The sequence below is a fragment of the Phoenix dactylifera genome, unplaced genomic scaffold (genome assembly GCF_009389715.1).
Source record: "Phoenix dactylifera cultivar Barhee BC4 unplaced genomic scaffold, palm_55x_up_171113_PBpolish2nd_filt_p 000537F, whole genome shotgun sequence".
Taxonomy (NCBI): domain Eukaryota; kingdom Viridiplantae; phylum Streptophyta; class Magnoliopsida; order Arecales; family Arecaceae; genus Phoenix; species Phoenix dactylifera.
Genome location: NW_024067946.1, coordinates 30,550 through 55,450, shown reverse-complemented (window position 1 = coordinate 55,450; position 24,901 = coordinate 30,550). Strand labels below are relative to the sequence as shown.

The window sequence follows — 24,901 nt, the reverse complement described above, 5'->3', positions numbered from 1 at the left end:
TGAGGTCATCGTTTTCCCTTGGAGCTTGTCCTCTAAGATGTTGGATCTACTAGCCCATTTTTTTGATTCTCCTATCGAGGTCGGCATTCCACTGAGGCAGGGGTTCCATATGGAGAGGAAGTGGGAGGCTCGGAGTGGAGTCTCCGCTTGAATGGGGGCTTGAAGTACATCATTTTCCATTCCGACCAGGACCGCTATGTTGAGTGCATTGGCTCTAATGTGACCGCTTGGGGTCCTGGTCCTGAGAGTGGTGGCTAACTAAGCGCATGCAGTGCGCCGATGACTAAGAGGGTGGCTGGGCTAGTAGGATTTCGGCGGGACCGACTTCGGTCATACTGCTACCTACTGCAGGTCCTAGACCGCCACGGTCAGCGCCTAAAACTGTTGAATGAGCATGTTGAATTACTCATTGTCCATAAGCGCAGTGGGTTGTTCCGGCAGAGTAGGTTCTGGACTCTGCAACGACCCTTGGGAGGTCGGAGCATGGCGTTGCAAAGCATGTAATATGTCGTGGGCTCCTTATGACCTCATGCCAGTTATCTCCCCCTTCGATTTATGTTGATGTAGTTGGGGGCAAGTCCTTTCTGTAGTTCCAATCTATTGTCGCTGGATCCAAATCGAGGTTGGAGCGCAGCTCGGACAACTCTGAAGTCGGCTGGAGGCGAGCTAGACAGGCTGGTTGAGGTGTGTTGAAGCTGGCTTCATCCGGAGATGGCCTGTAAGAAGTCCGCTTGTCGAAGATTTTCCGGCAGGAGACCCTCCGATGCCAAAGTCAAAAATGAGAGATAACAGTATAGAAAGGAGAGAATTTCAGCAGAGTGAGGTTTAGATTTTGCATAGTGTGTGTTTTTAAATTTTTGTTGCATGCTGGAGGTCCCTTGGGCTGGCTTCCCCTTTATGTAGAGAAGCATGTTTTATCGTTACCTAGGCTAACATGGCATGCACTGATGGCCAAATAACAGCCGGTACTACGGCAGCGGTACGAGAATCAGTCCGTGTGAGCAGCGGTAGTGCAGGTCAGGCGCAGACTGTGGTGCTGCCACGACTACAGACTGCCAAGGCTATCGGTTGTTACGACTGTCAGCCTTTGTCGACACGTGCTGATTGTTCTCCTTTGCTGATTGGCTCTTCGTCAGGGCTGAAGTTGTTCACCTTGGGTAGGCCCAAGGTCAACTTATGCCAAGGTCATGGAGAGGTCAGTGTTATCCAAGGTCAAGTGTTCAATACATTTTTCATTAGGTGGGATCAAAAAATCTATTTAATAAATAGATTAGGTTCACATTTGAATTTTTTATCTATTTAATAAATAAATTTGATACAGATTGCTGAATTTTTGACTCGATCTGCATTCAACCTGATCCATATTGGATTCGATCTAATCCAATTGCGACCCCGCAACCTAGTACACTAAAGTAGAATTCATAAGCAATGTATTAATCCGCTAAAGGTGATTTAGCGGCAATTCTCTACTAACAACTAATTAATGACCGGCATAACTCATCCTTCACGGTCGTCCTCATGCAGTACTTCTGATCCGTTTGCTCTGATGTCTTCAACATTGCTATCCAAACTACATCCCAACTCGTGCAGTCGGTGGCCGACGTCGTACCGGTGAGGCAACCGCGCCGACGGCGGTAACTCCATCATCCATCATTTTGCACTTATGGCAATAAACCGTGTGGGATTTTAAATTTATAATTTTCTCTCATATTATACATAGTTCAAAAGATTCGAATGGAACTTTTAAATGGGGTTAGAGAGGTGGACGTGATACAGTCGTACAGAACTGTACTTCGTTTTTCGCAGATGGAAGGTAGGAACGAGATAAGGAAGGGAAGGAAAAAGAAAAGATAAAGGTTGCATTGCTTCCGAGCGTGTCCTTGAACTAATTGAACAAATATGTTGTATGCCACAATGCAACGTAAGCTATCCAACATATTTGTCCCTTAATTGGGTTCAACAAAAAAATTTTTTTTTTGCTAGCATCTAATATAGTATATATCAATTGTCTAATTGGCCATTTTTTTAATCTTAAATCTTATATAATAAATTCCAAGTATTGATATAGACCTAATTCAATACAACCTGTGTTGTAAGTCCGCCAGGTGAGGTGTTCGTCCAAGAAGCTGGATAGACATCTCAATAAAGAAGTTGGTATGGGTCACAATTACAAATTAAACTCCATCTTATTCTCAACGTTGAATATATACTTATCTTATTTTAACAAAACTTTATTTTAATTTAATGACCCACGAATTCTTTCGAGAAACAATGAGCAATGAAATTCTCTGCTGATAATAATCAAATTTCTATGCAAGTTATTATATCCCATCGATCAAGATACTGGAATAAATTGTTGCTTTTCTAATGATCAAGGGAATTGCGCGCATCTTTTACAATAATCACAGGAAAAGAATATGAGGCAAGTTGGATTGTCCTTAAAAAAAAAAGAAAGCTCTCAGTTTGGGTGTCCCAAAATGACTACTCCGTATCTTGCTCCACCGCATAAGATACCACATATTTGTTTGAAAACGACTGCTCCAGCCTAACATAATTTTTTTTTGATTTTATCTAAGTATTCAAAATTTATTCATCGAATAACTGATGTGGAACTAAACACACGTTTACACAGGTCCTCACATTATCAATCTAATAAGAATTATGATTCTAACCTATTTAAAATTAGACTGGATGGGGTTATAGTGGTCCCAAAAACATAGAATATCCACACTTTCTAAATGGCAGGGGGTAGGATGTGTGGATTTGTTCAAATAATGGGGAAAATCTTGAAGGTTAGCATGCCTTATAAAGCCAAAAATAAACAAATAAATATTTTTTTTGTCGGTTCCTTTGTAAACCCCACCAGGGCCGGTCCAACCCTTAGGCAATTGAGGCGGTTGCCTAAGGCCCCGGCCCAAAGAAGGCCCACCGCAGGAAATGCCTCAAAGATAAAATGGAAAAAAAAGGCCCCCTGTGAATTCGCCTTAGGCCGGCCCACTGTAGGGAAGGCCTCAAACACAAAACGGCCTTAGGCCCCCAAATACATTGGGCCGCTCCTGACCCCACTGTGATGGGAAGTCTTTGGTTTCATAATTGCCGGTCCACAGACTAGTGTTTCTCTCTTCGCTCTGAAATCCCAACTCTACTCTTCCCCACCCACCCTCTCATCCGCTCGAAAAAAATTCTAACCTCACGTGCTCAACTTCCCTACCCCATCCCTTCTCATTCGACAGAAGTTCTTTCTTTTTGACAGAAAAGGAGGCCAGGCTACCTAAATCTATTAAGAATGAGAAAAAAAGTACAAAGGTAGAGGGAAGTACAGACAAGAAAGTATGATAATAGTTGCAATAGTTTTTACGCAATAATGAAATACAATCAAACAAAACCTTCAACTGATTTAGCGAAAGGACAAATAAAATTTTTTGAAGCAAGTCCATTTCAATGAAAGATGTATTCATAATTTGCAAGTCCATGGTGTCTGATAGATGTTGTCATGTGCAGATAGAGTCCGTTTTCTTCAAAGGTGCAAAAAATTAAATGACACTCATAACTCATTAGGTGTATAATAAGATAGAGGCTTCTTTCACTTTAGATTTTGCCAGCGGGTCATCCCTTGCATTTTGAATGCCGCCAGCAAAATAGTTTGGTCAGACACCTCAGGCTTATAAAATACTCCGTAGGACAGTAATCTACTTGGATTTTCCAACAACTATAACTTTAATGGTGTCAGCTATTTCATTCTCCTGAGTTGAATTGGGACGAAAATACCCCTGTAATAATAGGCTAAGGCTTCGATATGGTCGATACGAATACCAGCACTAAACTAGCGTCATGTGCGTCATGTTAAGGTGATAAGGATCAAATTCAAAATCCTCCAAATTTGAATTCAGTTAAGACATCCTACATCAAGGCATAATCTCCTCCTTGTTACCTACGATAGCAAGATTTACCCAATGTCAAACCAAATCATATTCACCCATGATTATAGGCATTCTGATATACATTCCTTATAAACAATATTTTTTTAATTTTCAAATGTAATCAAAAGATGTACATTCAGACTTATATAAAGCGGAGTTTCTCTACTAAATTAGTACGAGAGTTTACAATATCTTTTTATAAGGGAAGCTATCGACAAAACTATCTTACCACCAAGCATACTGTGCGAACAAAACTAAAGTTGATAATTATGGAATGAAAATTTTGATAAAAATAGAGTTTGACGAATTTACCTTGTTGAGATCAAAACATAGGTAATCTAAAATTGTTTGGATCATTTTACATATATAAAACCATCACTACAATATCAGTAAGTCGTGTGAAGTCTTAGTATGGAGATCATACCTTTCTACTGCTCAAATGCCCTGCCTCCCATTTCAGAGAGAGCCTCAGCAATTTTTTTCTTTTTTTTCATCCCTTTTGAATTTAAGAAGTAGGGAGAGGTGGTAACTGTTTTTAAACACCCCAAAACCATTCCTCCTAGTCCTGGATCGTTCCATCATGGGGCCCAACTTGTATCCAAGAAACCCAACAATAATATATATAAACATTTAAGTATCTGTCATGTTAGGTAGAGCAATGCTTGATCCACACTCTTGTGTTGTGGAAAAGACTTAAAGCCAAATTGTATGACATTAACGTTATTCTAAATAAGTCTACGTACGCTTTAGAGCTATGGAAGATAAGCTCGAATATATATGTCTCTCATTTCCTTCTCAACCCCTCCATATCAAAGTCTAATATCCCATCCAAAGCATTAAATCAACGATCGACTTTACTTGTGAAATACAAATAGTAACAAAATCTTTTCCTCAAAAAAAAAAAAGGGAAAACCAAATCTAGCGATAGGATATCCTTTATAGTAAACGAGGAGCACCACCTCTGGCGGCATCATGTTTATCTTGTCCTGTCCCCAAAGGTCAGTTAAAATTGTCTCCTGCCGGGCATCGACACAGTCTCACTAAAATTCCTTGCTAATAGAAAGAGATCAGGAGAGGTACCAAAAAAAAGTTAAAAAAAATAAAAAAAAGCATAAATAATAATTGTTGTAAAGAATTAAATAAAACATTTATCCCAAGGCTTACAATCATCCTTCTCGGAGAAGTTTGTTGTCCCTGTAGCCACACTTTCCTATCTAGTATATGAAGGTTCCTGGCTTGAGATTTTGAGGACGCATCTCCAAGTATTTACAAATTACAAGTATGCGCTTTGTTGCCATAGTGAAGAATTTCTATGTTTCTAGAGGAAGACTCGGCCACGGTCATCAGCTGGATCCGAAGGGGTCCAAGAGGTAATGGTTGCGTCCACTCTTTGCTCCGAGACATCTGAGCCTTGGTGCGGGACAGAGGGACTTTCCAGGCCAAGCATGTTTTCCATAAAGCAGGGCTGCGGACTGGGTGGCTGCTGATTATGTAGTCAGTCACTCTGACAGTACCCTGTGGGCTGGAGATAGGAAGCTGCCCGTGGTACTCCGAGGCATTTTGCTTTTTCGATTTTATTGGGTGTATCCGTACTCATCAGGTATGATCTACCCGCCTTAGCACCAAAAAAAAAAACGAATTTCATGTTCATTACCTATTTGTTATTAGGTTTATGTATTTCTGACATTCTCGAAACTTTTGTTTACCGAAACATATTTTAAAAATTATTTAGACTAATAAATATCTTCTTTGACGTACCAGTGGTACATAGTTTGGCCATTGATGGCACCGAAATTCAAGTTTGAAAATTAGCCCACGATATTTTTAACTTATATTAAATTTTAGGGTCCTCTCCTCCCTATATATTCTCTTATAGCTGTCCACATGTTACTAGGTCATGGTACAGATCTATCTTAATACGTGGTTGGTAAATGGATATATACCTCTTACGTGACTTCGAAGATATATGATTATCTCCAACCCTAAGTGATATCATCCCTTGAATAAGATATATAATTGTCGTTTCATTGCTCGGAACCATTCATCATCGTAGGATCCATCTTCCATGCTTACTTCGTCAAGGCCTGATACGATTCCAATTCTGTCTATATAAACCACAACCGAGAACGCTTCGCCAGGCTCTTCACCAAACCCATCCAGAAGAGCCATTCGAGGCCGTGGACGCCCACAGCAAACCACCATGGCCATCGATCCATTCCTCGTAGCCTGCGCTTTGCTTTGCTTCCTCCTCCACCTCGCCCTCCGCCACTTCCTCGGCAAGCCCACCTCCACCCTCCCACTCCCCCCGGGCCCCCGCGGCATCCCCATCCTTGGCGCCCTCCCCCTCGTCGGCTCCACCCCCCACTCCTCCCTCGCCCGCCTCGCCAGGCGCTACGGCCCCATCATGTACCTCAAGATGGGCACCTGCGGCGTCGTCGTCGCCTCCTCCCCCTCCGCGGCCCGCACCTTCCTCAAAGCCTTCGATGCGCAGTTCGCCAACCGCCCCTCCGCCATCAGCGCAAAGGAGGTCACGTACGGCTACCAGAACATGGTCTTCTCCAGCTACGGCCCCAAGTGGAAGCTCCTCCGCAAGCTCGCCAGTTTCCATCTCCTCGGCGCCAAAGCCCTGGCCGACTGGGCGCCCGTGCGCCGTGCCGAGGCCGCGCACATGGTCCGCTGCATTCTCGACGCGGCTCGGATAGGCCGGCCGGTCACGCTGCCCGACGTGCTCGTTTGTGCTTTCGCCAATATAATTAGCCAGATAACGCTGAGCCTGCGCATCTTCGACGCCCAAGGGGAGGAGTCGAACCAGTACAAGGACATGATCGTGGAGCTGTTGACCGGCGGAGATCTGTTTAACATCGGGGACTTCGTGCCGGCAATCGCGTGGATGGACTTGCAGGGAGTGCAGGCGAAACTGAGAAGGATTCACAAGAGGTTTGATGGGATGGTAACGAAGCTTTTGGAGGCGCACGCGGCGTCGGCCAAGCAACGGCAGGGGAAACCGGATTTCTTGGATGTGATTAAGGCGAACAGGGAAGGAGAGGATGGGCAGACCATCACCGATGTAAACATCAAGGCGCTCGTCTTTGTATGTCCTCCTATGCTCTATCACTATTATTTACTTAATATCTGGGTCCAACTCTGCTACCTGTTAATTTTGCCGTGGTATTCGCTTGCTTTCCTTTTTAAATCCGGAGATCTCAAAGCAATCGGGACCTTTTTTTATTTACTTGGGACAATCTATCCTTAGTTCCATCATCTTTGCATTCTCTTATCTTTTTAATTTCATAGGCTGAGCTGCCGCTGTACCAGCAAGACTTAATAGTGGATTCGCACGAAGAAAGATAAATTAATCCTTCTTTGGTGCGAAAGAGACAACCCTTATCCATCCCGCATGAGCCTCAGTACACCATAACAGTCCCATAATGCATGGATAGCCATGATTATGGATCCTCATCCTTTAGTTGGGTCCACTAGGGTATACATGGAATTTAATAACATGGGTGCAATAGTTGTTGCAAGGAATGCATCTGTTACTGCACATAAAATGTTTCTTGGGATAACATAATGCTAGCCGAGGAACTACTTCTTAAAATATAAAAATTTTGGCTAGTTAGACCAATTCTCTCAAATCATGCGGCAAAGGAAATTTCCGGGTGCACAAAATAGGAGTTTCACCATCTTTGGTGGGTGAAATTTATTTACCCCCATATTGCACTTTATAGGTGCGTCTTGCTTTAACAAAAATGCATCTAAATTAGTTCATTTCTTAGCTTATTTCTAAGGGGAAAAAAATCAAGAGGTGTGTCTGTTTAAAACTGAGAGTAAGTTATTAGATGTGAGTCACGATAATCAATATTTTCTTACGTGAAATTAATGTTTTCTCTCACAAACATGACGATATGTTCAATTTTTGTTCTTTTGAATTGGATATAAATTGTTAATGTTAATGCTAGAATCTTTTTGGTAGTGTCACCAAATGGTAGATACGCACATCTGTTGATTTGACTGTCCAACTGCTTGCCCCTTGTTCCATCATAGTTGCTTTAATGTCACGTATCACGTTGTCCTTATATGAAATATTCATGATTGTTTGGCCTCACGTTTTTATTTTTCTCGATCAATTAGCCTCACGTATTCCCAAAGGTGTTATCCGGGAAAAAGCGAATGGCAAATACCCATGTTTTTTAAATGGAGATATCTTCAATAATAAACTTCTGGAATTCCAACAAATATATGCACACAAATACGTAAATATATAAATAAATTTAAATATCATAATTCTTGATGGAATCACAACCATCCATCAAACAACTTCGAATTTATTTTATTTTATTTAAATATTACTTATTTTCTTCCTTTGGGTACTTTTTGTATTTTATTTTCATTTAGTTCAAAATTATTTCTCTTATGTTAGGCTTATGTTTATTGTTCAAATTTTTCTCACTCACATGTATTATAGTGTCAAATTGCTAGCTTTTTCAAAATGAATTGTTCCAAGAGGAAAGCTCAAGTACATACTCTATGAACAATATTAATTAGGCTACATTGCAAGTTATAATTTAATTTGTAAACACAAAAAAAGTTTTGAATACATAGGATAAAACTACTATATTATTAAATTATAAAATTGTTATATTTATTACTTTAAAAAAAGTTCTTGCAGCCATTTAACCACTGCAGATTTTGTAAAAAATATAAAATATATAAATAAATTTATCTCATCCTATCAGCTTAATTAAGCTTTTAAAACAAATGGTGATTTCAACATGATATCAGAGCAGAACCATCGATGCAAGCACGGAAAATCATATTTACGGACATTATATATGTTTATACTGCAATTATTTATGTATGACAGCAACATGACATAGGGGTGACGTTTCAACTTTCTTAACTTGTAAGTGAACGATGAGAATGGGCGCCCATCATCCTTTATCCGACCACGATTCATTGAACATTTCTTTTGTCATGCATCATTCCTCAATAACTAAAACAATGGACTGCTCGATCCTTTTGTGGTCATTTTGTAGTGGCCAGCAATATATATCATGCATGTAGGCAGATCTTAATTATTTGTGGACATCATAGATGCATACACTGCAAATTTTATTGCAGATATTTATATATGACAGCAGCATGGTATATGGGTGACGTTTCAACTTTTTTGAATTTGTAAGTGAACGATGAGAATGGCCCATCAACCTTTATTCATTGAATTGTAAGTGAACGATGGCCGACCTCTATTTTGTCATACATTTCTTTCGCCATCCACCATTTGCTCCAACTTCGTTAAATATTGAGCCAACGCTATCCCAATTGCACTATGAAATGGATGGACGTGTACAGGCGCAGATTCGTCCACACACGCAAAACTAATTAACAATGTTGCCGATAATTTTTTCTTGATCCATGATATCTATGTTCCAACCACCACCCTTATCTAATACGACCGCGACGTGCAAATTAGCCACGGTTTGACATTTCCGCCCTCCTTTATTTGATCAAAAATTTTCAGAGAACTTTTATTTTTTCAAATTAGAGGAGAAAAACAAATTAATTTAGAACATGGCCACTTCCAAAATCAATATGCTCTTGCTCTTGAGTCTAGATCCAGAGTGCATGATGCATGCAAACTAATATATATTCATTCACTGACAGGATCTATTCACCGCCGGCACCGACACATCCTCCGTCGTCATCGAATGGTCCATGGCCGAAATGCTCAAGAACCCAAGCATTCTGAGGCGTGCACAAGCCGAGATGGACCGAGTCATCGGCCGAGACCGTAAACTGGAAGAATCCGACATACCCCAGCTCCCATACCTTCAGGCGATATGCAAGGAAGCGCTCAGGATGCACCCTTCCACCCCTCTCAGCCTCCCCCACTTCTCCTTCGACCCATGCGAGGTCGAAGGCTATTACATTCCTGGAAACACGCGTCTTCTTGTTAACATCTGGGCTATTGGTAGAAACCCCGACGTGTGGGAGGATCCCCTGGAATTCAAACCGGAGAGGTTCTTAAGCGGCAAGACAGCGGAGATAGACCCTCAAGGCAATTACTTCGAGCTCATACCATTTGGGGCTGGGAGAAGGATTTGTGCCGGCAAACTGGTGGGAATGGTATTCGTCCAGTATATGTTAGGTACGTTGCTGCACTCCTTTGACTGGAGTCTTCCTGAAGGAGAGGAGCTCAACATGGACGAGAAGTTTGGCCTGGCTCTCCCTAAGGCCGTCCCTCTCAAAGCCTCTGCAAGTCCACGGTTGGCACCGGAGGCCTATATATGAAATACCGTGCTTTAATTTACTTGCGTGGTTGTTTCCCAAGGAGTTAAATATTTTTGTTTTATATCAATGTCGATTGAGTAACTCAGACAATAAATGGATAAGGAAGCACGTATGTGTGTGGTTGCGTGAAAAAAGAGCCTTGGGTTTCAATCTAACAAGAAAGACAGAGAGAGAGAGAGAGCGCCATAACCATTGGGTTTGATCCTATCAGATCCCATCTGAATGTGGCTTACTTTTTTCAGAGATTTAAACAATCCAGGTTCCACGTTAAGATAAGTTTGTAGTAATTAGAGTATGTGATGAGTTCCGTACGTATCTTATTTTATCCTAACTCAAATGGGAGGTAACGCATATACTAATCACCGAAATTGTTTTTCATAGTGTTGATATTCATTGCTAAATCCTTATTTCATTTAGGATTTGTTTTTGCTGCTAGCCCACTTTAGTAATATATTAGAGTTTGTTATCTAGTTGAAATGGGATCGATGCTATCGTCCTTTAATAGGAGATGTTGCTATTTCTATGTTTAGGGAGAGTGTGTGTAGTTTTTTTAAGAAGGGGAGAGGGTTACGTGAGTTGGAGTTGAAAGAATTTTAGAGAGGGGTCTTTGTAAAAAAGAGCCCTTCTTCTCTTCAGAGTGATTTATTCCTCTCTCCAATTTTTTTTCACTATTTTTGTTTGATATAATTGGTATTTATTCTAACTCATGAGCCGACACGTTTAATCTACTCGGGATAGCAAGTCAATTCTTGAGATAGGTGATGGATCTTATAAAGGAATATGCTATAGGTTTCTCCCAACTCATCCAAAAGTGTCACTACAGAAAAAAGGGAATTTTCCGACTAGAGGAAGCCGACCCTAGGTAGAAGTATGGGCGATTTTGGCCCCGGCGCTAAAATTTGCCGAAATTCGCCGATGGCAGAGGAAGTAGACGACGCTTATAAGCGTTGTCGGAGTCAACCAGAAGGGATGAGTTGCTGCCCTTTCCATTCCGTTCAATTTGGGATGAGTCTAGAAACTCATGACCTAAGGGAATTTAGTTAGTTGGCAGAGGACATGACTTTTCAACAAAAATATCTGAAATTAGAAGCTAACTTGGAGGCCAAGTTCTATACAAGAAGTTTGGACAACGTGAAGAAAAGATTTGCCCAAGAGTATTCATAAGGTACAATTGGATTGCTTAGTATCAACAACCTGCTGGTATTTATGGAAAGAACGAAACAGGTGAATATTTCAGTTCGAAGCAAACTCTCCAAGCAAAATCCTGAAGCAATGCTTTTACTTACTAGAAAGCTAACTTCAATTTACCGCGGAAGATTCAAGCAGCAAATAACGGATGTTTTAAGCAAGTTCAAAGCTGCAGACTGAGATTTTGTTTTGCACTTTCCAAAAGAGTGTTTGGTAATAAGCAAGCTGTAACTCACACCTCTCTTGGTGCAGCTGTGGAGGGGCTCCTTCTCGAAGCAAAACTCACAGTTGCACTACCTATTTTAAATAGGCTCAGGAAGTGGGACCTTTTGATCAATAAAATTTTATGAGAAAGGTAATCTCTATTTTTCATAATTTCAGTTAAATATTTAAATTTTATTTAGAAATAAATCCAATTAGGCTAAATTGGATAAATAGCAAACATTATCTTTACTGAAAATAACAGTTCCAAAGACGACCCTTTTCAGTGGTGTATTTATATATTAACCAAGCTAGCAACCTAAGAAGAGGGTGGATTAATTATATTTCTTTAAAAAAAAAAAAAATAACTGCAACTTAGATTTTCTTAAGTACTATAACTGCAGTGTTGTGAAGGAACAGATCGAGTAATAAAATAATAAATAACAAACAAACTAGTGGTAAATGCCTTTACTACTCCATTAATGTACGGTCGGCTAGTCGTTGGGATGCTCGGTGTGCTGCAGATGTGACAAGTCCAGCCGCTATGGTTCTAGAGGTGGTTTCATCCTCCTTTTCCATAGTTGCTCATTTCTCTGGGGATGGCTCTTGAATTTATCTATTTTTATCCATTCCACTGGAGATGACTCCTGGCTTTTGGGAAGCGGCTCCTGACCATTCGCAGGGTCAGCTCCTCTTGCATGAGACGGCTCCCAGCTTTATATAGGTCGACTCCTGAACTCGGGAGATGACTCATTCCTTGTGTTGCTCAACTCTTGAGTTTGGGTGATGGCTTCTGAGTACTTGGGAGATGACTCATTCCTTGTGTTGAACATAGAGAATATGGCTACTAGTTATCAAGATGAAAAGAAGAGGGACTGGCAATAGTGGTCGGTGGTGTTCGATGGGAGGTGCATGGAGGTTTGAGGGGCTCTTAAATAGAGCAGAGCCAGGGTCTCATTCAGCCCTAAAAGTCTTCCCATCTTCGGACTCCCATAGGGAGTCGAAGAAGAAGGTGACTCCCATCTGGAGCTTGCCTCTTCATGGCATGTGCGTCTATTTTCTTTAACAAAGGCCTTTGCGATCTTTGGGCTGGTTCGGTCAAGTGGACCAGGCCCAATTCAGTATTACTACCTTTAAAAGGGCCGCGTATTGCAAATCACTTGGTGGATATCAAATAAGTTAAGACCTCACAATCTCTAGGGATGGTACACTAATCAGAAACCTAAGTGATTGGACAACTCTATATTGTTAAGCAAACTTAATTCCTGTTTTGTCTCCCATTTGAGCAACTCATATCAAAATAGTATACATAGGGTGCCTTAGCTCCCTCAAATTCTTCAAGATATACTTTAGTGATTTTATCCATTGATAATTTCATCCACTTTTCTATTTTGACATCTCCCCATCTATTTACATTAACCATAAGAGAGCATGTTCGAACGAGTCCAGTTGGTAACAATCAAGGTGTCCTGTGTGGTGAAATTGATTGGAAGTACCAAGTCTATAGTGTTAATGGCCTCAACCCAAATCCTACCAAGTCATGGCTTATTATTGTGATTAACTTGTATTTATAATTTCTTTTAATTAATACGAATAGGTTCAAACGCATTAGCACATGTTATTTAACTAGTTAGCATAAAAGCTTATATAAGACGTAGTATTCTTTTCAACAAATCTCAAGACAACATGCTAACATTGTTTGGGTTGAAAACTTGGTATTAGACCTCTTCAAAAATCAGGCAGCCTGTTCGAGCCTATTCATTTTGGACAGATCTAGACCTAATTTTCAAACCCAAATAGCCGATTTGGGCCTAAAATTTAAACCTACCTATTAAACGAGCCGAGCTTGGATTTACATCGACCTAGCTAGAACGCGGTCTGAGTCTGATATTTATATTATATATTATATATGATACATATAATATAACATAACATAAAAAAATTATTATATAATATACAATATTATCAAAATATTTTTCACCTTCTTTCTCATCTCATCTTCCCCCTCCTCTCCTCCTCCCACTACCCCTATTGCCTCTCACCCCCTCCCCTCCCTAGGTGCTTTTTTGTTTTTTTTGTTTTTGTTTAACAAAGTGATTTTTCTGGCAAAGTTGCGGCCTGAATAAACAATCCGAAGTCATTGGATCTGGGAAGTAAAACTGAATGTCGGATCGGGCCGGATCGGGCCGGATATGAACCGAAAAAATTAAAGGATAGCCAGGCTCGAATTCGGCCCAGCCCGTCCGCTGGGCAGGTCTACCTAACCTTAGCGGTTCTTTAGGCCATCCACATGTCCAATGAGCTCGCACCCTTATCTTTTTTCTCTCTCTTATCTCTGGCTTCCTTGCTCCCTCGCTGCCATCCGACAAGCCTCCCGGAGAGCAGCAGCATGACCACCACCCCCACCCTCGGTCTACTAAAACTCCTCCCCAGCTCTATCCCCTCCTCCAAACTCATCCCAAAACCATCATCAGACCTCCCACTTTTGTCCCGGACCCACTCCCCCCTTCCTCACCTCGAACATGCCGCCCTCCATTTTCTCTCCAAAGCATTCCCCCTCCCTGCCACGGCTGCGGCCCTGTCCCTTCCCCTCTTCCTCGACCCCAAGGCAAGTTCCATTCCTCACCTCCCGTGCTCCTTCTCTCTCTCCCACCTCCTCCTCTCCTCGTCTTTCCTCGTTCTAATTGATATCATGGATTTCATGGATCGAAGGATGCTCTGGCGGTCGGCGGGGAGTTTGGGATCTTGGAAGGCCGGACGTTATCGCTGATCCACCCGGTGGTGATGGGAAGCCTCTTCTTCTACACGCTGTGGGCTGGTTATTTGGGATGGCAGTGGCGCCGCGTGCGGACCATCCAGGACGAGATCAACGAGCTCAAGAAGCAGGTGAAGGCCCCCGCCCAGCCCGCTGCCGCTGTTGCCGCCGGGGCCGACGGCACCCGGGAGGCTCCGCCGCCAACTGCAGCGATCTCCCCGGTGGAAGCCAAGATTCAGCAGCTCACCGAGGTCAGTGAGGGCTTCTGTTTTGAGTCTGTAAAGTTACATTTTTTTCTGAAACGAGATCCCCAAAGTTTTGTTTGGTAGTTTCTTTTTTCCTTTTGTGATTCTAAATCGTCCATCTACTTTTTAAAATAATAATAAGAATTTTTTCAGGAAAGGAAGATGTTGATCAAGGGGTCGTACCGGGATCGGCACTACAATGCGGGGTCGATACTGTTGGGGTTCGGAGTGTTCGAGTCGGTGGGTGGTGGCCTCAACACATGGTTCCGCTCCGGGAAGCTCTTTCCGGGGCCCCACCTTTTCGCCGGCGCTGGTACGTACTTGCTTCATATGTTAATTTCGGCAGCACAATGCCATCTCAATAATACCATTCGATAAGTCACTCAGCTCCTGTTTTATCCTTATTGCTCCCATGTCATGAAATGAAGTGAAATGAATGGTGCAAGGCAGCTGAGTGATTTTTGTGAGATACCAAAAACATAGCACTGCTCGGCAACGAAAATACCCATGGTAGATAAGCCATATTAGGTCTTGTGGACTTAGGAGCTAAGCTTATATAGATTAGACACTCAAATGTGGCATGCGCAATGCATGTGGATGAAGAAATCTGGATATAGGCATGGAGCTTCATGAGTGCACTATCAAAATTTGAGAGAGCAAAATTAGATATTTCTTGGCCTTCTCTTGATAATAGAATGGGACTCTAAGATGTTTTCTGTTAAAATTCTCTTCTATTCTGTACTGGGATATATAAGCCTCAATAATTAATCAGTGGCTCCAAGAGTCTGTCCTTGCATGCCTTTCTCGCTATATAAAAAGACTAGTCGATTACTAACTCATGATCAGTAGGGGCAAGAGCCTCTATAATTGGTTTGGTTATAAAAACTATATGTGATGCACATGGCACCCTAACATGCCAAGCTGTTGGGATTCGTGGCAGAAAGAAATGGGATTTAGATAACAACTGAGTTCAATGAGAATTCAGGACTTTTGTAAAGGTAGGTAGGATTTGAGAGGTGCAGATGCACCTGCCCGAGTTCCCACTATAACAATATCCGTAATAATAGTAGATACTATTATATATAAAAGTAATTCTTTGTTGGTCATCCATCATTCGAATTAAATGTTTAATTATTTGTCTCACATGTAGTTATGTTAGAAAGCAAACCTAATCGAGAAAAGGAGGGGAAAAATAAGAGAGAAATTTTTAAGAAACTGGAAACTTGAAGAAAAACCAATTTCTCAACTGTCTCTCTCTAAAAGGAAACAAGATCAGAAATAATTTTTTTTGGGTAAGCGATCATAAATAATATTCTTTAATAAGTTTAGAATCACACACGTGGGATGCATGTGATTTATTCTAGAGATGGTAGCATTAGGTGGATAATTGAAGTAAGAAGGCAAAAGAAACATAATTAAAATTCCCTCTTCTCCACACCCTCCCTGTGCCCTGTTTCCCCATATCATGCCTCTTTCTCTCTCTATCTTTTCACTCTTTCTGGTTGGATTTTTGAAGTAAAGAAGGATGTCATAATAATTTTAGAGGCTTTATTTCTCATTTTTCTATTCTAACTGCATTGGGATTTTAAATCCTTTTATAATTAGAAAATTTTCTTCTACAAAGAAGAATCCAATTGCAAATTGAAAGTTCAGTCATATAGAGCTCTTTGGTTAAACATAGTAGATGAAGGAATGACAACCATCTGTCCTTCCTCTCATGCACATGGCACATACTAAAATCTTGTTAATGAAAGGCAAATACAATTCCATCCTTAATCCATCTTTCCTTTTTCCATTCTCAATACCCTTTGCTTTTCAGCTTTTCTTTATCGAACCTTAGTATCATTATATGATCATCTCACCCGAGATACTATCACTACAATCTTCTTTTGTGTTTATGCGCCATTAATTGTAAGTTATTGTCCTACCTCACCACAATATCTCCTACTTCCATGGTTGCCACCCTACCATCTCTCTCTCTCTCTCTCTCTCCCTCTTTCACCCTGATACTCCATTAATGCTTTGCTTCTCTCTCTATGCTTAAGTGATCCTGCTCTTCACCCTCTATCATCCTACCTAAACAAAATTACTTCTCCACCAACTCGACAAACTATTAGCGCTCCATCTATCATCATTGCTACCTCTCCCCATCTCTCTCTCCCTTCATATTCTATTGCGCTACTCTTATTCCTTTATCCTTTAGCATGGTGTGCAATGATAGATCTAGGGATTTTATATAGGGGACACTATTCTTAACAGATGATAGCTACAATCTTAATTAGAAGTTAGTTTTGTCACAAGTAAACCTAACATATAGAAGCCTAAGAAGTTCGTTTAAAATGGAGTGAGCTACATTTATTCCTACTTCCATGGTGCTTCATCACTTGACCATTTCTCTCTATCTATTTCTCTCTCCCCCCAGACTCAATTAATGCTTTGCATCTCTATGCTCAAATGATCCTACTCTTGACCCTCTATCATTCTACTGAAACAACTCTTCTTACTCCACCAACTCTACAAACCATTAGTGTTTCCTCTACCATCCCACCATCTCTCTCCCCCTTCTTGTTCTATTGTCCTACTGTTAGTCTTCTATCCTTTACTCTATCATGGCTCACAAGGATAGAGCTAAAAATTTCTTGTAGGGGCCATCATTCTTAATAGATGATAATAAAAGCTTGATTAGATGTTAGCTTTTATATTAACATATAGAAATCTAAGAAGTTCATTTAAAAAGGAAAATGCATCGACCAACATTTTTTCTCAGATCTCATTTGTTGATTTTAAAAGAACAAAAAGGCTAATTGTACTTGATGACCTCAAGTTTTTGAAATTGTTGCATAATTGCATCATTATCGCAATATCTAATATTTCTTTGTCGACATAGACAACGAAAATATTATTCATCTATTAATTTTCCATTTAATTATGCACCCATTTTTTTGCTGATATTTATAGTAGAAAATGCTCTTTTAATAATAGCCATTTCAACTAGTAAATTGAATGCCACCTTGATAGATTTGTAACCAATGAATATAAAAATATGTTTTTTAGCTTTAACCATCATTTTAACAAGATCATCAAGCTTCTTTGATTCTAGACATGTATAGAAAAATTCATATTAATGATGTAAGTCTAAAGTTGATCGTCAATGCCATGTTGGACATTATCTCATGTCACTCTCATGTGATATAAAAGGATTTCCAAACCTTATAGAAGTCTTTATTTTCTTTTAGAAAAGTCAATGCATTGATCACAAAAGGGACAGAGGCTCAAGTAAACTATCATGAAAGAGAGGTCCAAGCCCACTCGATCATACTATAATGTTAGGGGCCATCATATGAGAGAAGTGGCTTTGGGGGGAAGGGAGGCGATACTCGAGAGGGGAATAATGGATTTTGTCGAAACCAAAAGACGTTTGGCCCCCTTTTTTCCACTAGCTATTCACTCCATTGTTAGACTAGCTATTCACTCCTATGACTACTAGTGCTCGGTTTACAATCATTACTGCATTATCTATGGCTTATCTTTGTTCCCACCGAGTCTCTTGCCCTTCTTGTAATATGGCCAACTTCTCTGGTACTTCCCTCCCCTCTTTACCCCCAACACCCCCCCCCTCCCCTTCTCCAAAACAAAAAAAAAAAAAATATTGTGGCCACAAGATCTTAGGTAGATTGATGTTATGATGAAAGGTCAATAATAAGATTATAAATGAATGAGAAATAAATGTTCTAGCTTTCCTATCATTGCTACTTCACTGAACTATTGCTCAATTTATAATCACTATCACATTATCTATGTCTCATCTCTCACCCTGTTATTTCTTGACCTATACTTTGTTGTAATGTGGCCAACTTATCTGTTACTTCTCTCCTCCTGCCCTATATTGCCGCCATAAGACCCTAAGTATAGATTGAAGTTATGATGATAAATAAATGGATAATAAGATTATAAATGAGTGAGAAATAAAATATAATAGAAAATATATGGTAGTGCCATACCCTGTTTCATTTCATACTTTTGATTGTTATTTACTGTGTTGGTCAAAACAAAGACCACATGGTTTTTGCTATTTGCATGTAAATAATCAATAATATATATCATGACATGACCACATAATTTAATAAATGAACTGAATAATCTAGCACCATAAAGAAACAGAGGGCCAACCAACCTCTCAAAAAACTGCACCCAACATACAAACAAATTGCCATATTATCCTATTATGTTTCATTAATCTAATAGGGCCGACAATGCCAATATTGAAATAAACCCACTTGCCTCTACCAACAGAAAAATAAAAATAAAAATAAAAATGAACACTTGCTATTCATTAGAATCTACATTTTTTATTACTGTTAATTCTACCTTGTGCGATGCCCTTATACCTCCCAATTCCCATGTTTTGGTGCACTTTTCTTTTAGCAAACATATCCCTCCATATTTGCTCTCTAAAAGTGACTTTAAAATACAACAAAATACAGACTGTATGAGGGAGTTTGCATGTGTGCTTGTGTAGATATGAGTATATATACATGAGTCTACATATATGTATTACACAGAATCATGATTTATGTGGAATAGTAGCTGTTCATCAATTAATTTTCCCTTGAATACCCACATGCTCTGCGCATGCCCTGGACTAGTCTATCAAAATGCCTAAACATACATAATAGTCAGAGAATTAAAAGCAATAACTCAAAATAAGCCAACAAGTCCCATATGACATACATGATTCCTAAACAACTTTGTCGGCAAACCTTTAGTCATAGAATCAACGATCATTAACTCAGTATTTATGTGCTCAATAACCACTTCTTGCTTTTTAATTTTTTTCTCTCACAATCAAATACTTTATATTGATGTGCTTACTTCGGCTTCCATTTTTGTTATTTTTAGAGAAGAAAACTGCAGCCGAATTATCACAAAAAATATTTAATGGCTTAGCAATAGAATTGACAAATTTTAGGCCAGATATAAATTCTTCCACCATAGTGCCTGTGATGTAGCTTCATAGCATGTGATGAATTCTGCCTCTATAGTGGATGATGCAACATTACCTTTTTTATTGTATTATAGTATAAATATAATATTATATTACATTATATCATAATGCATTGATATATTATGTTATATAATATTAACTAATGTTATATTATTATGCTATAGTATACAATATTATATTACTATATTATGATAATATTATATTACGTTACAATAATATTATACTATATTATATATTTATGTATTAATACATATTATATTTTATTTTGCTCTGTTGTCTAATATTGTGCAATGTCCTTTATGGTCATTTTGTCATACCAAAAGTACTTTCTCAGTTTGTTTACGAAATACATATTAAAGTCTCACAATACTTTAGAAATGTAGTTACCAAACAATAAATTGCTTTTTATAAAATCTCTACTTTAAAAAGCTCTACTTCAAAAAACTCTACTTCCAAAAGCTCTACTGCCAATAGCTCTGCCAAATGGGGCCTTAGTCTTAAATAAAAAATATTAGACACAGAGGGACAGTCTGATGGATAATATCACTTTCCTTTTGCTTAATAAAATTATGGAGGATTATACTCATATTGTTGAATGTTAAACTAATTCAGCATTATCAAATCATTTGGATTAAGAATCAGCATAAACCCTTGAATTGGCTAAAAATGAAAAGTGACTATGGCAATTCTCTAACAGAAGACTTCGCTCTGCAACTTTGCAAACTCCATATTTGGTTTAATCATATTCAGTATCGAGTGAAAAAATTCAATCATTTTTCATGAAATTTAGTCTGGAGGGATATATATGTTGATCATAGAAGACTCTTTTTCCATGTTACTTACAATAGCACCATCTTTATGAGCCCACCTCATTTGTTGACAATATTTACAGGCATAGAAAGGCACCATGGAAGTAATCTTTGAGGAGAAATATCATATGCTTAAATGTAAAAGGGAAGCTGTGCAAGGGTGATGTTACTGAGAATAGACAACTTGCGGTATTTTTAGAAAAATCAGGTGGCTTAAAACATGGTAAAAATGTAAGGTGAATATCATCCATATACACTCTTGAAGAATAAAGAGAGCCTCTTATAGTGATGGCTGTTGTTCGTACGGTCAATGTTCATCTATTTTATTCAGAAATAAACATTTCAAAAGCATGAAACAAATGTAATGTTAAAGGGTCAGGAGTTTGTTTTCCTGAAATAATTAGCTTAAGTGAGATTGCTCTTCAATCTAAAAATCTTTGAATTATTTGATCTGCGGAGATCTATGACCATTTCCTATTTTTGAATTTCCCCCATATGTCTAGAAAGTCATGACATGACAATATTTCCCCCATAAGTGAGGTGTCCTCCTTTAAATAGCTTTACTCTACTAAACTGAACTATTATGTTGAATGATAAAGCTGGGCAAGAACATGATACACATTTATAAAGGAGGTTCTTGCATCTAGAACATGTCATTCTATTCCTAGCCCTAGATTCAAAGTTCAAGGTTCTTCTTCCCCCCTATAAATATTTTCCATGTCAATGTTTTCTATATCTCACTAACTTTTCAACTTTAGTACTAGTATAAATTTGCTTCAGCTTTATCTCATTACTAATATTTCCAACATTTTGATTTGGTTGTTTATTGCAGCTATCACGGTCTTGTGGGCCGCAGCTGCAGCGCTTGTGCCTGCCATGCAAAAAGGAAATGAGACAGCAAGGAATCTGCATATTGCATTGAACGCACTAAATGTTCTATTATTTATATGGCAGATCCCAACGGGATTTGAGATAGTCCTCAAAGTGTTGGAATTCACCAATTGGCCTTGAGTTAATAGTTTTCCTTTCTTATTCTACTAGCTAATCTTTTTTCTAGCTTGATTTGATATCTGTGTAAATCCTCTAAAGAAAGTGTTCTTCATGATTTTTCACTTACATGTGTCACATGTGAATTGACTCTTTAATTTTTTCACTCTAAGATGCACTTTTAAGGTTAATTGTAAGGGCCTGTTTATGGCGAGCCTGGTCAAGCCTGCGTTGGCTTGGATAGCCACTTGGGCTGCTAAGCGTGCGCCCAGCACATGAGAAGGGAGAAGAAGACTCCTGAAAGGAGTGATCTTTCTCCCCGAGTCCATCGAGGAAGAGGATTTTGAGGCTCGCCTGGATTCTAATGAAACTCTAGGACTCCATCTATAAAAGACTCTCCTATTTTCCCTCTAGGCTTCGTTCCTAATCCCCAGTCAACCAGTGAGGTCCATCGCAAGGTAATCAAATTTCATCTCTCTTCTATACTTATTCTCGAGTCCCTCAGTTGTCGCTGATGGTTTCATTAGCTTGATTGCCATTAGAGAATCACCAGATTTGGATGCCTTATTATCTCTCCCCTATTTTTTTTTCTTTGCTTCTTTCGCCGAAACAATAATAAACGCTAGATGTGGCCATATGCGAGTTGTCGGGGGTTGGAGTTGCTGTTGCTGCCATCAAGGGTCATTGCCGTGGGGGTGGCCAGCCCTAAAGCCCTCTTCCTTCCTTTCTTTTAAGAGTAGAACCATAGGTTTCTTTCTCTCATATCCTCTCTCTCATTCTCTCTCTTACTCTCTCTCATTTTTTCTCTCTCTCTATCATTTTTCTCTCTCTACTCTTTCTTTTCCTCTCCAATGTTTTAGTGGACCAATGGTGGGTCCAAAGATGTCTTCTGGATTCGAGTTGGCACTAAGAGAGGTCCTAGACCGGCATTGCACGAATCATCTACTATATTGTTCTGTAATTTTTTTTGGTTGACTATGGCCACCGATTGATTTTTTCGATGTTTGATTTTGGTATTCTAGGGGAGCCATCATTTGGATGAGAAGATACTTAGCTCTAGTTCTTAGATCAAAGAGCGGAGTAGTATATGCAGTGATTGAGTCTGTCATTGATAGAGGTAAGAATCCTCCAACACAATTATCTAAATGATTATCAAAGTTCTATGTATAAATGTACCTTATATGACTGGGGATATTTTATACATATTGGTGTGTATTATGTGTTGATGATTTGATATTGCATGGATTATGATGTTACTTAGTCTAGAATTCTATGAAACTTATTAATTGGTAACTAATTATAGAATCCCATAGTGTAAATAATTTAAAAAAAATGACTTTGATATAATTATATGATGGGGCATGGGCAGTATTTGGATTGGTAGGCTACGTAAGAAACATAGTGTATGTGTTGTGTCAGCCATGGGCTAAAGTGAAGCATTATGCTTGGCCTACTACAAGTTGGAGCGTGGATGTAACTAGTCCAATGCCAAAAATCAATTCCAGATAATGATCTATATTTAATCATAGTTGTGACATAATTAAATCAAATGTTGCATAAATGTAAGAGTGGGGAAAAGGTAGGCATTTGGACTAGTCGGCCATATGTGAAATATAGTATGTCGGTTGTGGGTGATATTATGGTTGCCGGCTATGAGTGGAAGCATTGCATATGTTTGGCCTGCCTTGACTTGGAGCATGGCTGTGACTAATCCGTTGCCAAAATCAAATCAAGATGTTAAATTTTGTTTAATTATAAGTAAATTGATTTTTTGCATAATTATAAGATCAGGGATAAGAGGGGCATCTGGACTAGCCGGCATGCGTAAATTATGATATATGTGATATCAGCTATAGGGTGAGATACCATATTATTGTTGCTAGTCATGAACAAAAATGTTGTGTATATGGCCAGCTATGGTCTGGATCATGGGCAGGACTTGTCCAGTGCTGGAATGATAACATTATTTGTGTTTGAACTATGTTAACCAGTTAAAATCTCATTGAATTACTATTGAATAGAATTGTTGATTGGGCAATATATGACGTGTTTACATAGAACTATGATGATATATGACATGTATCTCGAGTCTTCAATTATGGTGATTTATATGTAATTTTGTTGTTATATAATTAAAACTTGATGTGTATGCAGGCATGGCTTATATGGATGTTTTATAAATATATACATCGGATCTGTTAAGTATTATTGAATTAGCAGATTGTTAATGTATGAATCTTACTATTTTTAATCAGCTATATATTTGCTAAAAGATATTTTCATATTCATGCTGGTGTGTATGTGTGGAGGATTCTTATTGGGCTGTAAAGCTCATATCTCTTGTTGCATTTTTTTCTTGAGTCGCAAAATGCATAAATTCGAATGGATTTGGGTGTAGAGTTCAAGCTATGGAATTTTTACTTAGTTTATTTTCTAATACCAAATGATCGTTTGAATTTTTTTAATTGAATTAGTTTGATTATTTAATCATAATCGATTTATTTAGTTGGATTATTTGGCTATTATTCATAGTTTTAAATTTTGAAGTTAATTGGAAAAAATGTTCATCTTAGGCCTTACGTGATCTTTAGTGCGCTGCTCTAGAACTCACGTGGCCATGTCATATGGTTGACCCAAGTGATGGGTTCAGGATGAAATAGAAGTGTTATCAGAGCTTAGGATTAGGAGCCTTGGGTTTAGGTTCAAGGAGAGTATATTTGGGTAGACCTTCAAGTTGGGGCAAATTAAAATCATTGCTATGAGTACGAGGCATCTTCGTGATATTTAAGTCATTTAGACTAAAGTAATTTGGATGCTACTAATGATGAATGTATGTTGATATGACATGTGGAAGTGGACATGAGCATGCTAGGAGGCTAACCCAATTTGCTGATGGCTCCACTACTTGGGAGCCTTCCGAACGGCAAGAAGGTGCTTCACGCTCGCCGACTAGGTTTAGCCCCAGCAAGAACATCCTATCGACCTCACTAATATTACTCTTGAGACAAGAACTTTGAAGATGGGAACTCCAGGTGAACCTCAAATTTAGCCTAGAGAACAAGTCAACACCTCCCAATTGATGCATATTGATGCAACAACAAGCTGCTACTAGAGCAGATATGATGAGGATAACAGAGATACAACAATAGCAACAACAACAATTCATCCAACAACAACAACAACAGTTAATACATCAACAACAATAATTCATCCAACGACAACAACAATAGTTAATACATCAATAACAACAATCCTTGCAGCAGCAGTTGCAGTTGCAACAAATGTTATATCAACAACAACAACAATAGCAGCAACAACATCAAGAGGGTACTAGGGCATAGCAGGAGCATCGAGTCAATTTGATAGACTTCAAAAGGTATGCACCTCCAGCATTGAATGGCATTTCCGACCCCATGGAGGCTGAAAGCTGGCTAAAAGAATCAGAGATAGTTTTCTAGGCCTTGAGGTGTCCCGTCGAAGAGAAGGTTACTTATGCCACC

General features: G+C 39.2%; 2 protein-coding genes across 3 annotated transcripts; both read left to right on the top strand.

Moving 5' to 3' along the window:
• The first annotated feature begins 6,012 nt into the window (after positions 1–6,012).
• Positions 6,013–10,345, top strand: LOC103713287 (flavonoid 3',5'-hydroxylase 1-like). The gene is made up of 2 exons (XM_008800165.4): positions 6,013–7,011; positions 9,585–10,345. Exons 1-2 carry the CDS (start codon positions 6,121–6,123, stop codon positions 10,209–10,211), a joined length of 1,518 nt encoding a protein of 505 aa, XP_008798387.2. The 5' UTR covers positions 6,013–6,120; the 3' UTR covers positions 10,212–10,345.
• Positions 10,346–13,916: 3,571 nt separating this feature from the next.
• Positions 13,917–21,567, top strand: LOC103713288. Of its 2 annotated transcripts, none has more exons than XM_026807030.2 (4): positions 13,917–14,208; positions 14,313–14,606; positions 14,754–14,913; positions 20,498–20,703. In XM_026807030.2, exons 1-4 carry the CDS (start codon positions 13,990–13,992, stop codon positions 20,527–20,529), a joined length of 705 nt encoding a protein of 234 aa, XP_026662831.1. In that variant the 5' UTR covers positions 13,917–13,989; the 3' UTR covers positions 20,530–20,703. The 2 variants fall into 2 exon arrangements, with proteins under 2 accessions (XP_026662831.1, XP_008798388.1); XM_008800166.4 differs by lacking the exon at positions 20,498–20,703 and adding an exon at positions 21,247–21,567 and having other exon boundaries at positions 13,918–14,208.
• The last annotated feature ends 3,334 nt before the right edge of the window (positions 21,568–24,901 follow it).

Excerpts from the sequence above, each read along its gene's own strand:
- LOC103713287 (XM_008800165.4), top strand. The coding sequence starts at position 6,121 with ATGGCCATCGATCCATTCCTCGTAGCCTGCGCTTTGCTTTGCTTCCTC. Across the intron at positions 7,012-9,584 it reads ACATCAAGGCGCTCGTCTTT|GATCTATTCACCGCCGGCAC; the intron begins GTATGTCCTCCT and ends ATTCACTGACAG.
- LOC103713288 (XM_008800166.4), top strand. The coding sequence starts at position 13,990 with ATGACCACCACCCCCACCCTCGGTCTACTAAAACTCCTCCCCAGCTCT. Across the intron at positions 14,209-14,312 it reads CCCTCTTCCTCGACCCCAAG|GATGCTCTGGCGGTCGGCGG; the intron begins GCAAGTTCCATT and ends CATGGATCGAAG. Across the intron at positions 14,914-21,246 it reads CCACCTTTTCGCCGGCGCTG|CTATCACGGTCTTGTGGGCC; the intron begins GTACGTACTTGC and ends TGTTTATTGCAG.